This window comes from Schistocerca piceifrons, chromosome 2, assembly GCF_021461385.2.
Source record: "Schistocerca piceifrons isolate TAMUIC-IGC-003096 chromosome 2, iqSchPice1.1, whole genome shotgun sequence".
NCBI classification, from domain to species: Eukaryota; Metazoa; Arthropoda; class Insecta; order Orthoptera; family Acrididae; genus Schistocerca; species Schistocerca piceifrons.
This window is the reverse complement of record NC_060139.1, coordinates 442,647,589-442,662,363: the sequence shown is the minus strand read 5'-3', so window position 1 is coordinate 442,662,363 and position 14,775 is coordinate 442,647,589. Positions and strand designations below refer to the sequence as shown.

Here is a 14,775-nt window from a genome sequence, read left to right as displayed (position 1 = left end):
TAACAGCCGGCCGGAGTGGCCGAGCGGTTCTAGGCGCTACAGCCTGGAACTGCGCGACCGCTACGGTCGCAGGTTCGAATCCTGCCTCGGGCATGGATGTGCGTGAAGTCCTTAGGTTAGTTAGGTTTAAGTAGTTCTAAGTTCTAGAGGACTGGTGACCTCAGAAGTTAAGTCCCATAGTGCTCAGAGCCATTTGACCATGCTGTAACAGCTTTATGTCCTCTGAGGCCTACCTCTACGTTAACTGATTCGTAACGCTCATGTCTGTTACTTAGTAGGTGGTGTAAGGCGTTTCCTCCACGATGGCATCGTCTGACAATGTGCTCGAAGTATTTTTAGACACGGCATTCAGAACAATCTTACACGAATCCGGTTTTAACGTAAAAACGAAGATCAGTTAGAGTTAAAAGACGTTGTGGAAATAAACGGTTCTATGATAGTGAAATGGCAACGGTTTTGCCGCAGTGGATACACCGGTTCCCGTGAGATCACCGAAGTTAAGCGCTGTCGGGCGTGGTCAGCACTTGGATGGGTGACCATCCAGGCCGCCATGCGCTGTTGCCATTTTTCGGGGTGCACTCAGCCTCGTGATGCCAATTGAGGAGCTACTCGACCTAATAGTAGCGGCTTCGGTCAAGAATACCACCTTACGACCGGGAGAGCGGTGTGCTGACTCCACGCCCCTACTATCCGCATCCTCCACCGAGGATGACACGGCGGTCGGTTGGTCCCGGTAGGCCACTCGCGACCTGAAGACGGGGTGCTATGGTAATGAAAGCAACTCCAAAATTGTAGATTGCTTCAGTTCGTAAAATTCTTTAATTTTTATCTATACAGTTGTAGACAGATTAAGAGCATCTATATAAATTTATTACTACAACAAAGCACAGAAACAGAACAGCTGAATGTTTACTCTTACCGACCTGAAAACAAGAAAAATGAGATTTCATCTCGCAAGGAAAGCACAGACGCAATGGCTCTGGGATTTTACTCATGTTTCGCATGATTGTAATACGTATTTCGATTGAGAGAACGCATTTCATTACGATGCTCTTAACAGGTGTTTTCGAGAAATCTTGGTTCAAAGTTTAACAAGACTGTTGACCATTAGCCTACGAACAGCGGCGAAGCGCTACAAGTCCGCCTGTCCTGCATTCGAACCTAGTAATGTTCTTTTCTCAATCTTTCAAAAAGTATTCGCATTAGTACAATGAATTATTTTTATTCTAAAAGAAACAATAATAATGATGATGACGGCTGTTATAGTGGAACATTCTTGTAGCAAAGAACTGTGATGAAATGAACATTTTCATGTCGACACTTCCATGTAGGTATTAAAAAGTTCTTGCAGAGAAATCTTCACACTTTTGATTGTTCACCATTATTGATAAACCGACAACGTTTGCAATGGAATCCATGGCCAAAACGTGAGAAACATAAAGACATGTGCCTAGCACATCTTATGAATACCACTTCGTGACAAGGAAAGTTAATCTTTTTAATACTGATAGGAGAAAATACGCCTCATTAACATTTAAAAAGAATGGCCGTTTAGACTCAATTTTTGACGCAGACGAAGCATATTGGCACATAGGTACCAGTACCGGTGTTGTCAAATTATGAGTACCAGTGAGGGAAGAGTAATGCAGTCTTCACGAGATGATTTTTCTCTCTTGCCCCACAATACCGCATTCCGCAATGCTTTTACGAAAGTTTTGAATTGGGTGCGAAAGTATAGATAGGAAGGCGAACGGTATAGCGGCACGAGTCCTTACTATACGTCGATTAAACCTCACCACGATTGTGCCACTCTGATTGTTATTATTATTATTCGTTTCGAAAAAATATGTTTCTTTTGAACGATACAAGCGTTTTGCGGAATATAACAAAAGAGTGACGAGACTCGCTATACGGGCATTGTTCCAGAGGTCTGCCGCTACTAAAAGGGTAACGCTGTCGTACGGTATTTAACAGGCTCGTTAAACTTTGAAACTTGATTTTTCGAAAACGTTTAGTGGTGCAGCGTACTAGAACAGTATTGCTAGATCTGAGAACGTGCTACAACCGAGCGAAAGATAAGCAGAATCAGTGACCCGTTGGTACATGCTTCGCTTGTCATACCAGACCATTGATAGTGACCGGGCCAAATATCTCACAAAATAGGCGTCAAACGAAAAAACTACAAAGAACGAAACTCGTCTAGCTTGAAGGGGGAAACCAGATGGCGCTATGGTTGGCCCGCTAGATGGCGCTGCCATAGGTCAAACGGATATCAACTGTGTTTTTTTTAGAATAGAAACCCCCATTTTTATTACGTATTCGTGTAGTACGTAAAGAAATACGGACCACTTCTTTCGCTTTGTGACAGATGGCGCTGTAATAGTCACAAATATATGGCTCACAATTTTATACCAACAGCTGGTAACAGGTAGGTTTTTTAAATTAAAATACAAAACGTAGGTACGTTTGAACATTTTATTTCGGTTGTTCCAATGTGATACACGTACCTTTGCGAACTTAACATTTCTGAGAATGCATGCTGTTACAGCGTGATTACCTGTAAATACCACATTAATGCAATAAATGCTCAAAATGATGTCCGTCAACCGCAATGCATTTGGCAATACGTGTAATGACATTCCCTTCAACAGCGACTAGTTCGCCTTCCGTAATGTTCCCACATGCATTGACAATGCGCTGACGCATGTTGTCAGGCGTTGTCGGTGGATCACGATAGCAAATATCCTTCAACTCTCCTTACAGAAAGCAATCCAAGGGCACGTCAGATCCGGTGAACGTGCGGGCCATGGTATGTTGCTTCGATGATCAATCCACCTGTCATGAAATATGCTATTCAATACCGCTTCAACCGCACGCGAGCTATGTGCCGGACGCCGGCCGGTGTGGCCGTGCGGTTCTAGGCGCTTCAGTCTGGAACCGCGTGACCGCTACGGTCGCAGGTTCGAATCCTGCCTCTGGCATGGATGTGTGTGACGTCCTTAGGTTAGTTAGGTTTAAGTAGTTCTACGTTCTAGGGGGCTAATGACCACAGATGTTAAGTCCCATAGTGCTCAGAGCCATTTGAACCATATGTGCCGGACATCTATCATGTTGGAAGTACATCGCCATTCTGTCAAGCAGTGAAAAATCTTGTTGTAACAACGGTAGAACATTACGTAGGAAATCAGCATACACTGCACCATTTAGATTGCCATCGATAAAATGGGGACCAATTATCCTTCCTCCCATAATGCTGCACCATACATTAACCCGCCAAGGTCGCTGATGTTCCACTTGTCGCAGCCATCGTGGATTTTCCGTTGCCCAATAGTGCATATTATGCCGGTTTACGTTACCGCTGTTGGTGAATGACGCTCCGTCGCTAAATAGAACGCGTGCAAAAAATCTGTCATCGTCCCGTAATTTCTCTTGTATCCAGTGGCAGAACTGTACGCAACGTTCAAAGTAGTCGCCATGCAATTCCTGGTGCATAGAAATATGGTACGGGTGCAATCGATGTTGATGTAGAATTCTCAACACCGACGTTTCTGAGATTCCCGATTCTCGCTCAGTTTGTCCGTTACTGATGTACGGATTAGCCGCGACAGCAGCTAAAAGACCTACTTGGGCCTCATCATTTATTGCAGGTCGCGGTTGACGTTTCACATGTGGCTGAACACTTCCTGTTCTCTTAAATAACGTAACTATCCGGCGAACGGTCCAGAGAGTTGGATGATGTCGTCCAGGATAACGAGCAACATACATAGCACACGCCCGTTGGGCATTTTGATCACAATGGCCATACGTCAACACGATATCGACCTTTTCCGCAATTAGTAAACGGTATATTTTAACACGGGTAATGTATCACGAAGCAAATACCGTCCGCACTGGTGGAATGTTACGTGATACCACGTACTTATACGTTTGTGACTATTACAGCGCCATCTACCACAAAGCGAAAAAAGTGGTCCAACTAAAACATTCATATTTCTTTACGTACTACACGAATATGTAATAAGAAATGGGGGTTCCTATTTTTTAAAAAATGCAGTTGATATCCGTTTGACCTACGGCAGCGCCATCTAGCGGGATAACCATAGCGCCATCTAGTTTCCCTCTTCAAGCTAGTCGAGTTTCGTTCTTTGTAGTTTCTCCGTTTCATGCTTATTTCGTGAGATATTTGGCCCGGTCACTATCAATGGACCACCCTATATGACGTCTGTATTGGTGACACTATTTCATTAACAGTGGAAACTTATGTTGAGAGAGTTGAATACAAACCTGTATCATCACGATAACGAACTGTGGTAACAGTTCATCGATGGATCCGATGTCCTTAGAAAACCTATTGAGTATTCTGCCAGAGGGATTCGTGTCGAAGAAGCGCATAGCTGCTCTCAGTACGGAGTTGAACATGGTGTTGTGCAAGCTGCGAGATGCTCGCATGGACAGGATGAAAAACGCCACGGACCGGATCTGGTTGAGCAGGATGCAGCCCAGCACGAGGCCGCCATACAGCTCCAGGAAGAACTCGCTCGGCGGCAGCGACGCCAGTTCTTCAGACAGCGTCTGGTTGCGGCCGCCGCCGGCTTCCACCCGCTTCTGCAGGGACGTCCTCACTACCTCCGTACTAGACCTGCGAACATCAGTGTAGGTATGAGTCACCAGTACCTGATAAGAAATAGACATTCTTACAACTATTTGGAACATCAAATAGATAAACTAACAGACCTGACCTATTCTAAACTCACTGCATAAAATGCTAGTCTTTCCATTAAAAGAGAACACTGTATCCTTTGGAGCAATGTAGATGGAGCAGAACTGGTGACAAGTGGCACTGTGACTCCCCACCGCTGACGCAGGTCATAGCGGTGCACCGATGCGTGTGTCCCAGTCGGTTGTACGGAATCGCTGCAGAAATGTGGGACAGTGTAATAGATGGTGGGAAAGGGCTATTACGTTTGGACGCGTTCATGACCACGCCGTGAATGAAGTTGGCTGATTTGTTGGAGTGTCACCGTGAACTTCGAAGTACCTACCCGAGGACTGCCGTATCACTGGCAACATCGTAGCACGGAGAGGAGCAGCAGTTGCAAAATGGTCGGAAGTGACAGGTATATGCCCCGTCATGGTCAGTCGGTTTCAGACACGACAGGAACTGCTGCTGCCAGTAAATTCAGGTCAATATCAACCAGTTTAGGGCAAATGTTGCATTCTGTGGACATTTCGAGTCGAATACCTCACAAACGGTCATTGCTCACAGCGGCACATGAAGCCTGTGACTGTGAGGTTAGCTACGCTTACGGTCAATGAAAAAGTCAGAGTCCCCTTCAGTCATCCAACCAGTGGCTTTAATCAATGTGATGTCATGAATTTTAATGGGTTCAGTCAGTTCTACCTTTAAGGCCCCAGAGCTCACTTTTGCTATTAGATTTTTTGAACATATGCCATGTAATTACTGATAAGTCAAAACGTTTCGTACAGTGTTTATTTCGTAACCAATGTACAAAAGATAGCCACAGAAACAATTCACTTTAGACACGTGTATTAATTTTTGCCAACCAACATCTGGATGGCATTCACAAAAATTAAAAGTATTGCAGGTCTACACAACCCGCCACATTCAGTTCACTCTGAAGTGACACTTATCATCTCCCTAAAATCTACTTTTGGAAAATGTAAAGTGTCACATAGCTCTCAGTGTGCGTACGTGGTTCGAGGAGCACTACGATGAGTTTACCGTACTTTCCCGCCCTCAAAACTCCCTCTCCGCAGATTTAAATACAATCGAGAATTTGCGGAGCCTCGTGATCGGGCTGTTCACGCCATGGATCCTCAGCTGTGAAACCTGTCGCAGCTGGCCAAAGCATTGGAGTCGGTGCGGCTCCACATCCCTGCCGGTACCTCCCAGACCATCACTCACTCTTTTCCTTCACGTCCGCGCTGCAAAAGGTGGGTTATTCACGCTTTTGACAGGTGATGAAGAAAATCACCAAAAGATGTCCTCTCGTCTGGAAACTAACGACAGTATCCTTTTCGGAAATATTAGATGGATCGTATGCGGCTGATGAAATAGTTGCCTACGCAGGGGACTTCTTCATTGTGGCGTCTGGTGACTCCGGAGCTAAGCTAACGGAGAGAGCTAATAATGCACTATCGTGAATAGAGCAGTGTATGGGGGCAACAAATTAAAAACTGCTACATAAAAAGTACCATCTTCTGTTTAAGGGTAGTCTCCCTGTCAGAAGGTAATCTTATTCTTAGGTTGCACAGCATTTCAACTACAAGAAATACCGTATGCAGCCACGACAAAGAAAGTTTCGACGCATATAGCCACAGTTTCGCAGAAAGCAGTCAAAATTATGCACATGGTTTATCGTTAGCAAAATAATGCTCGACGTTGTTCTTGTGTATCATTACCCTATCTTCACTGCAGTAATCAGCGCTGGAGAGTCTGTATGGCCACATAAGCTACGACTGAAAGGCTGCATCACCATACTTACTCGAGCGCAACGAAGTGTACTCCTTAGACTCTGAGATCATTCAGCATTACATCGGCTGGAATCGTTTTTGTGTTCTTGGTATTTGTTTGCCACAGCGAGAAGACATAAACAGGTTTTATAAAATTACACGTTCCAGAATAATGGGCAAAGAGGTTCTAAAACTCTGCAAGGCGAACGAACAGCAGTGTGAGGGGACGACCATACAAAATGTAGAAGAGTGCATGGTATATTTGCTGATATCGGTGAAACATTAAAACTGAAACAAATTGAAGAGACAATAAACGCTTTCACAACCGGCCTGTTAAATGTGGGAAGATACACCAGCAACCAAGAAGGAACAAAATGTTTCGTAGGCCACCGCTATACACCCGGACGATTCACCAGGAACTGAAACATCTTAATCCAAGTCGGGGTATGGTACATCTCATCAGTGGCCCTCGTCGCTAGTCACAACACTTCTCTACAATAGGGAAACGAAACTCAGAAGTATGTGACAGTTGACAGTTTCGAACTTCCGAAGACGTAGGATTAGTTTGTTCTCTTATGGCAGATATTTGGGAGAAAGTTCCTTCCAAGATTTCTATAACATTATAACAAACCCCCTCCCCCCATGAACCATGGACCTTGCCGTTAGTGGGGAGGCTTGCGCGCCTCAGCGATACAGATAGCCGTACCGTAGTTTCAAATGGCTCTGAGCACTATGGGACTCAACTACTGAGGTCATTAGTCCCCTAGAACTTAGAACTAGTTAAACCTAATTAACCTAAGGACATCACAAACATCCATGCGCGAGGCAGGATTCGAACCTGCGACCGTAGCGGTCTTGCGGTTCCAGACTGCAGCGCCTTTAACCGCACGGCCACTTCGGCCGTACCGTAGGTGCAACCACAACGGAGCGGTATCTGTTGAGAGGCCAGACAAACGTGTGGTTACTGAAGAGGGGCTGCAGCCTTTTCAGTAGTTGCAAGGGCAACAGTCTGCATGATTGACTGATCTGGCCTTGTAACAATAATCAAAACGGCCTTGCTGTGCTGATACTGTGAACGGCTGAAAGCAAGGGGAAACTACGGCCGTAATTTTTCCCGAGGGCATGCAGCTTTACTGTATGGATAAATGATGATGGCGTCCTCTTGGGTAAAATATTCCGGAGGTAAAATAGTCCCCCATTCCGATCTCCGGGAGGGGACTACTCTAGAGGATGTCGTTATCAGGAGAAAGAAAACTGACGTTCTACGGATCGGAGCGTGGAATGTCAGATCCCTTAATCGGGCAGGTAGGTTAGAAAATTCAATAAGGGAAATGGATAGGTTAAAGATAGATATAGTGGGAATTAGTGAAGTTCGGTGGCAGGAGGAACAAGACTTCTGGTCAGGTGACTACAGGGTTATAAACACAAAATCAAGTAGGGGTAATGCAGGAGTAGGTTTAATAATGAATAGGAAAATAGGAATACGGGTAAGCTACTACAAACAGCATAGTGAACGCATTATTGTGGCCAAGATAGACACGAAGCCCACACCTACTACAGTAGTACAAGTTTATATGCCAACTAGCTCTGCAGATGACGAAGAAATTGAAGAAATGTATGATGAAATAAAAGAAATTATTCAGATAGTGAAGGGTGACGAAAATTTAATAGTCATGGGTGACTGGAATTCGGTAGTAGGAAAAGGGAGAGAAGGAAACGTAGTAGGTGAATATGGATTGGGGCTAAGATATGAAAGAAGAAGCCGCCTGGTAGAAATTTGCACACTGCACGACTTAATCATAGCTAACACTTGGTTTAAGAATCATGAAAGAAGGTTGTATACATGGAAGAACCCTGGAGGTACTAAAAGATATCAGATAGATTATATAATGGTAAGACAGAGATTTAGGAACCAGTTTTTAAATTGTAAGACATTTTCAGGGGCAGATGTGGACTCTGACCACAATCTATTGGTTATGGCCTGTAGATTAAAACTGAAGATAAGGAGATGGGACCTGGATAAACTGAAAGAACCAGAGGTTGTACAGAGTTTCAGGGAGAGCATAAGGGAACAATTGACAGGAATGGGGGAAAGAAATACAGTAGAAGAAGAATGGGTAGCTTTGAGGGATGAAGTAGTGAAGGCAGCAGAGGATCAAGTAGGTAAAAAGACGAGGGCTAGTAGATATCCTTGGGTAACAGAAGAAATATTGAATTTAATTGATGAAAGGAGAAAATATAAAAATTCAGTAAATGAAGCAGGCAAAAAGGAATACAAACGTCTCAAAAATGAGATCGACAGGAAGTGCAAAATGGCTAAGCAGGGATGGCTAGAGGACAAATGTAAAGATGTAGAGGCTTATCTCACTAGGGGTAAGATAGATACTGCCTACAGGAAAATTAAAGAGACCTTTGGAGATAAGAGAACATCAAGAGCTCAGATGGAAACACAGTTCTAAGCAAAGAATGGAAAGCAGAAAGGTGGAAGGAGTATATAGAGGGTCTATAGAACGGCGATGTACTTGAGGACAATATTATGGAAATGGAAGAGGATGTAGATGAAGATGAAATGGGAGATACGATACTGCGTGAAGAGTTTGACAGAGCACTGAAAGACGTGAGTCGAAACAAGGCCCCCGGAGTAGACAACATTCCATTGGAACTACTGACGGCCTTGGGAGAGCCACTACTGACAAAAATCTACCATCTGGTGAGCAAGATGTATGAGACAGGCGAAATACCCTCAGACTTCAAGAAGAATATAATAATCCCAATCCCAAAGAAAGCAGGTGTTGACAGATGTGAAAATTACCGAACAATCAGTTTAATAAGCCACAGCTGCAAAATACTAAAACGAATTCTTTGCAGAAGAATGGAAAAACTGGTAGAAGCTGACCTCGGGGAAGATCAGTTTAGATTCCGTAGAAATACTGGAACACGTGAGGCAATACTGACCTTACGACTTATCTTAGAACAAAGATTAAGGAAAGGCAAACCTACGTTTCTAGCATTTGTAGACTTAGAGAAAGCTTTTGACAATGTTGACTGAAATACTCTCTTTTAAATTCTAAAGGTGGCAGGGGTAAAATACAGGGAGCGAAAGGCTATTTACAATTCGTACAGAAACCAGATGGAGTTATAAGAGTCGAGGGACATGAAAGGGAAGCAGTTGTTGGGAAGGGAGTAAGACAGGGTTGTAGCCTCTCCCCGATGTTATTGAATCTGTATATTGAGCAAACAGTAAAGGAAACAAAAGAAAATTTCGGAGTAGGTATTAAAATCCATGGAGAAGAAAAAAAAACTTTAAGGTTCGCCGAAGACATTGTAATTCTGTCAGAGACAGCAAAGGACTTGGAAGAGCAGTTGAATGGAATGGATAGCGTCTTGAAAGGAGGATATAAGATGAACATCAACAAAAGCAAAACGAGGATAATGGAATGTAGTCGAATTAAGTCGGGTGATGCTGAGGGAATTAGATTAGGAAATGAGACACTTAAAGTAGTAAAGGAGTTTTGCTATTTGGGGAGCAAAATAACTGATGATGGTCGAAGTAGAGAGGATATAAAATGTAGACTGGCAATGGCAAGGAAAGCGTTTCTGAAGAAGAGAAATTTGTTAACATCGAGTATAGATCTAAGTATCAGGAAGTCATTTCTGAAAGTATTTGTATGGAGTGTAGCCATGTATGGAAGTGAAACGTGGACGATAAATAGTTTGGACAAGAAGAGAATAGAAGCCTTCGAAATGTGGTGCTACAGAAGAATGCTGAAGATTAGATGGGTAGATCACATAACTAATGAGGAAGTATTGAATAGGATTGGGGAGAAAAGAACTTTGTGGCACAGCTTGACCAGAAGAAGGGATCGGTTGGTAGGACATGTTCTGAGGCATCAAGGGATCACCAATTTAGTATTGGAGGGCAGCGTGGAGGGTAAAAATCGCAGAGGGAGACCAAGAGATGAATACACTAAACAGATTCAGAAGGATGTAGGTTGCAGTAGGTACTGGGAGATGAAGCAGCTTGCACAGGATAGAGTAGCATGGAGAGCTGCATCAAACCAGTCTCAGGACTGAAGACCACAACAACAACAACAACAACATAACAAACCCAGAATTATGTTCATCATTGAACACAGCTACACAGGGCTTCGAAAACAGAAATCCTTGCTCGACTCTTTCCAACAATATATATTACTTTATATTAAATATCACCAGCACGTAATTTTATAGTGTTATAGAAGTAGTGTGTAATATTTAGTAAGTGCGGTGTAAGGCGCTGCACTCATGGACTGTACGGCTCGTCCTGGCGGAGGTTCGAGTCCTCCCTCGGGCATGGGTGTGTGTGTTTGTCCTTAGTATACTTTAGGTTAATTTGTGTGTAAGCTTAGGGACTGATGACGTTAGTAGTTAAGTCCCATAATGTTTCACACACATTTGAACATTTTCTACTATTTAGTACAAAAATAATAACTTACGGACTTGCGAAGACTCTAGCAGCGCTGAGACATTTTACAGGAGGAGGATAACGTATAGAACAGATATAGTGTAGTTTAGGATGCGCGACTGGGGATTGGCAAGCCTCCAAGTCTTTTCAAGATAACCATGGAATCCTGAAAGTCTGTACAAGGGAAGGAAACATTGGTGTTATTTCGCTTTATTGCCATCATATACTTCTGTGCTGTTTTGTCCATTGTGTGGATTCGTTAATATACAATAATAAATGAGCAAAGGATAATAAACTACACGATAAGAGACTGTTTTGCTGCAGGTAATGATCATTTGTCACTGAAAAAAATTGAAATTTACTACCATCCAAAATGAATACTAGGGACATGGCAATCTAATGGGTTAACTTCAGTGTGATTTGCGGAAACAGCTGCATGCTTGAACATGTTTCTAGCCTGTGTGCTTCATGTCGGCAATGTATGACTGCCATACATGGCTAACAGAACGAGGGGCCTTCAGTAAGTAACGCAACAAACGTTTTCCTCGGACAGTTTAGGTTGTTGTGGGTTTTGGGAAACGTGAAATATTTCCTTTTCAGACCCTATGGTCTCATGAAGTTTTGAAAGGGTGACGTCGGTATACATAACCTTCAAAATTGCCTCTATAACGGAGGTGCGTCTGAAGTAGAGAGCTGTCACTGAGTTTCTCTTGGCGGGAGACCAGAGCATTGCAAATATTCATCGGCGCTTCAGTATGTCTGCAGAGAGCTGATACTGAACAAAAGTACTGCAAATCCGGCCGGCCAGTGTGGCCGAGCGGTCCTAGGCGCTTCAGTCTGGAACAGCGCGACCGCTACGGTCGCAGGTTCGAATCCTGCCTCCGGCATGGATGTGTGTGATGTCCTTAGCTTAGTTAGGTTTAAGTAGTTCTAAGTTCTAGGGGACTGATGACCTCAGATGTTAAGTCCCATAGTGCTCAGAGCCGTTTACTGCGAGTCCTTGGGCGAGGGATCAATCAACATCGAAACAAGATCGCGCAAACCTGTTCGATCTCCCCAGGGCTGGCCGACCGCACACAGTTTCGACTCCTGCAGTTTTGAAACTTGCTGACACTTGCATTCGATGTGATCGACGGATCAGAATGAAATACCTCGCAGCACAACTGGATGTCTCTGTAGGTAGTGGTGACCACTCGTCCACCAGTTGGTGTACTCAAAAAGTGTGTGCCCAATGGGTCTGTCGCCGCTTTCTTGTCGAACATCGTCACACGCCATGAAACATTGCTTCATCGCTTCCAACCGGAAGCAAAACGGCAATTCTTGGAGTGGCGCTATACACCTCCCCTCCAAAGAAAAATTTCAAAGCAGCACCCTCGGCCAGTTATCTCATAGCGGTGGCCTTCTGGGACTCTGAAGGGGTTATTGTGTTTGATGTCATTTGTTACGGGCTACGATCAACTCTGAAGTGTATTCCACTACCCTCAGGAATGTGAAGAAACGACTTCAGCGTGTTCGTCTCCTCAAAAATACAAACAGCCTTCTCCCTCTCCATGACAACGCATGGCGTCTCACAAGTCTGCGCACCCGAGAACAGCTCACAAAACTTCACTGGGCAGTTCTTCCTCGTCCACCCTACAGGCCGGATCCCGCACCTTGTAGCTTCCATGTGTTTGGTCTAATGAAAGATGTACTCTGCGGGAAGCAGTACATGGATGATGGAGATGTTACTGATGCAGCAAGGCGCTGGGTCCAACGCCGACAAGTAGAGTGGTGCCATGAGGCATGCAGGCCCTCCCAGTAAGGCGGCGTAAGGCCGTCGCATTGAACGTAGATTATACTGAAAATAGGATTTTGTAACCAAAAGAATGGGCAATGATATATGTACAAATTCGTACACAACAGAGAGGGAAGGTGAGCCACCGAGTGGTACAGCAACTTTTGTCGTAACAAACCTGGAGAGGAGCAGAAATGATTAGCGAACAAGTAAACACAGTAAAGAGAAGATTTACTTAACTTGTATTTATCCAAGTGTACGAAGACTTATTATAAATAATGCAACAAGAAGTCCATCTACCGATTTCAATGAGGATCTGTGTACTAAGCACGAACGATGGACTTGGAGCCGCAACTAGGTGGCGTCTGCGGCCCATAGCAAAGAGTGCAAGTGGGGACATATGGCACCTGCTGACCGTCCTGTCTCGTCATGGAGGAGGGCGCACATAGACCGGAGATGACGGAGATGTGGCTCGGAAGGCGTGCACCATCGTCTCCGCCAGATCCTGTGAGACCACTATGGGCGTCTACTGGAAACTGGCAATTCCGTTACCAAGTTAAAGACACCCCTGGGGTAAAAACACCGATTACGCTTTTTCGACTCCATACTGACGTAACCGAAAATGATGATGCAAGAAATTCTGCGTTAAAAACAAACGTACAAAACAGCGTTTCTACAGTGTGAAAACCTCAGTTTCAACCTGTTCACTCGTTCACATGAGGAGTGTAGACATTCTGTTAACAGTCAGAGACTATTCTAGACATGTGCTCGAACGAACTTCGTTCCCAGTTCTGAGTGACTGACAAATGTACGAAAGCTGTTCCGTGGGAAAGTCACACGAATACTAAAAGACACTGTAGCTTTTACATGAAATTATCAAGACATATTAGTGGAAATGTTGTACTGGAACATTACCAGGTTGGTTTAAAATAGGTATGGATCAAACAGCGAGCGAGTGAAATGCGAGTGTATGGCAGGAATGGAATCTGTAATTTACAGACTTAGCTTTTCGAGCTATAGCGCACGGACTGACTCCCCATGTAATAGCTGTGAATAATGCCAATAACATTTTGTAATCTCAGTGTAATATACCAGCAACATTTATCAAATGTGAGAAAGAGCTATTTGCAGAATACCCATTTCAGGAGGCTCATATGTGCCATTGGAAATGTTGGTAAACATTTTTGGAAAAACAAAGAGACATACTGTGCATACTGAATCACTTAAGAAATTGGTATAGGCATGCGTATTCAAATACAGACATATATGCAGAGGCAGAATATGGCGCAGCGGGCGGAAATGCCTATATAAGACAATAAGTGTCTGCCTCAGTTGTTCGGTTGCTGTTGCTGCAATGGCAGATTATCAAGATATAAGTGAGTAAGAATGTGGTGTTACAGTCGGCGCACGAGCGGTGGCACACAGCATATCCGAGGTAGCGATGGAGGGGATTTTCCCGTACGACCATTTCACGAGTGTACCGTTAATATCAGGAATCCGGTAAAACATCAGACCTCCGACGTCACTGCGGCAGGAAAAAGATCCTGCAAGAACGGGAGCAACAAGGACTGAAGAGAATAGTTCAACGTGACAGAAGTGCAACCCTTCCGAAAACTTTTGAAGATTTCAATGCTGGGCCATCAATAAGTGTCAGCGTGCGACCCATTCAATGAAACGTAATCGATATGGGCTTTTGGAACCGAAGGCCCAATCGCTTACCCTTGATGACTGCATAACATAGCTTTACGCCTCGCCCGGGGCCGTTAACACCTACAATGGACTGTTGATGACTGGAAACATGTTGCCGGTCGGGCTGGTCAGACGAGTCTCGTTTCAAATTGTATCGAGCGGATGGACGTGTATGGATACGGAGATAACCTCGTGAATCCATGGACCCTGTGTGTAAGCAGGGGACTGTTCAAGCTAGGGGAGGCTCTGTGGTGGTGTGGGAGTGTGCAGTTGGAGTGATATGAGACACCTGATACGTCTAGATACGACCCTGACAGGTGACACGTACGTAAGCACCCTGTCTGATCACCTGCATCCATCCATGTACCTTGTGCTTTCCGACGAACTTGGGCAA

The 14,775-nt window shown here is 44.3% G+C and overlaps 1 protein-coding gene and 1 pseudogene across 1 annotated transcript in view; one reads left to right on the top strand and one right to left on the bottom strand.

Annotated features, from left to right (window-relative positions):
• The window catches only part of LOC124775459 (ATP-binding cassette sub-family C member 4-like), a 260,610-nt gene that overhangs the window by 64,269 nt on the left and 181,566 nt on the right, over positions 1 to 14,775 (bottom strand). Inside the window, exon 14 of the mRNA XM_047250292.1 lies at positions 4,285 to 4,639. Within this exon, the coding sequence (XP_047106248.1) occupies positions 4,285 to 4,639 (355 nt within the window). The remainder of the gene's footprint in view (positions 1 to 4,284; positions 4,640 to 14,775) is intronic.
• Positions 447 to 564, top strand: LOC124778621 (annotated as a pseudogene).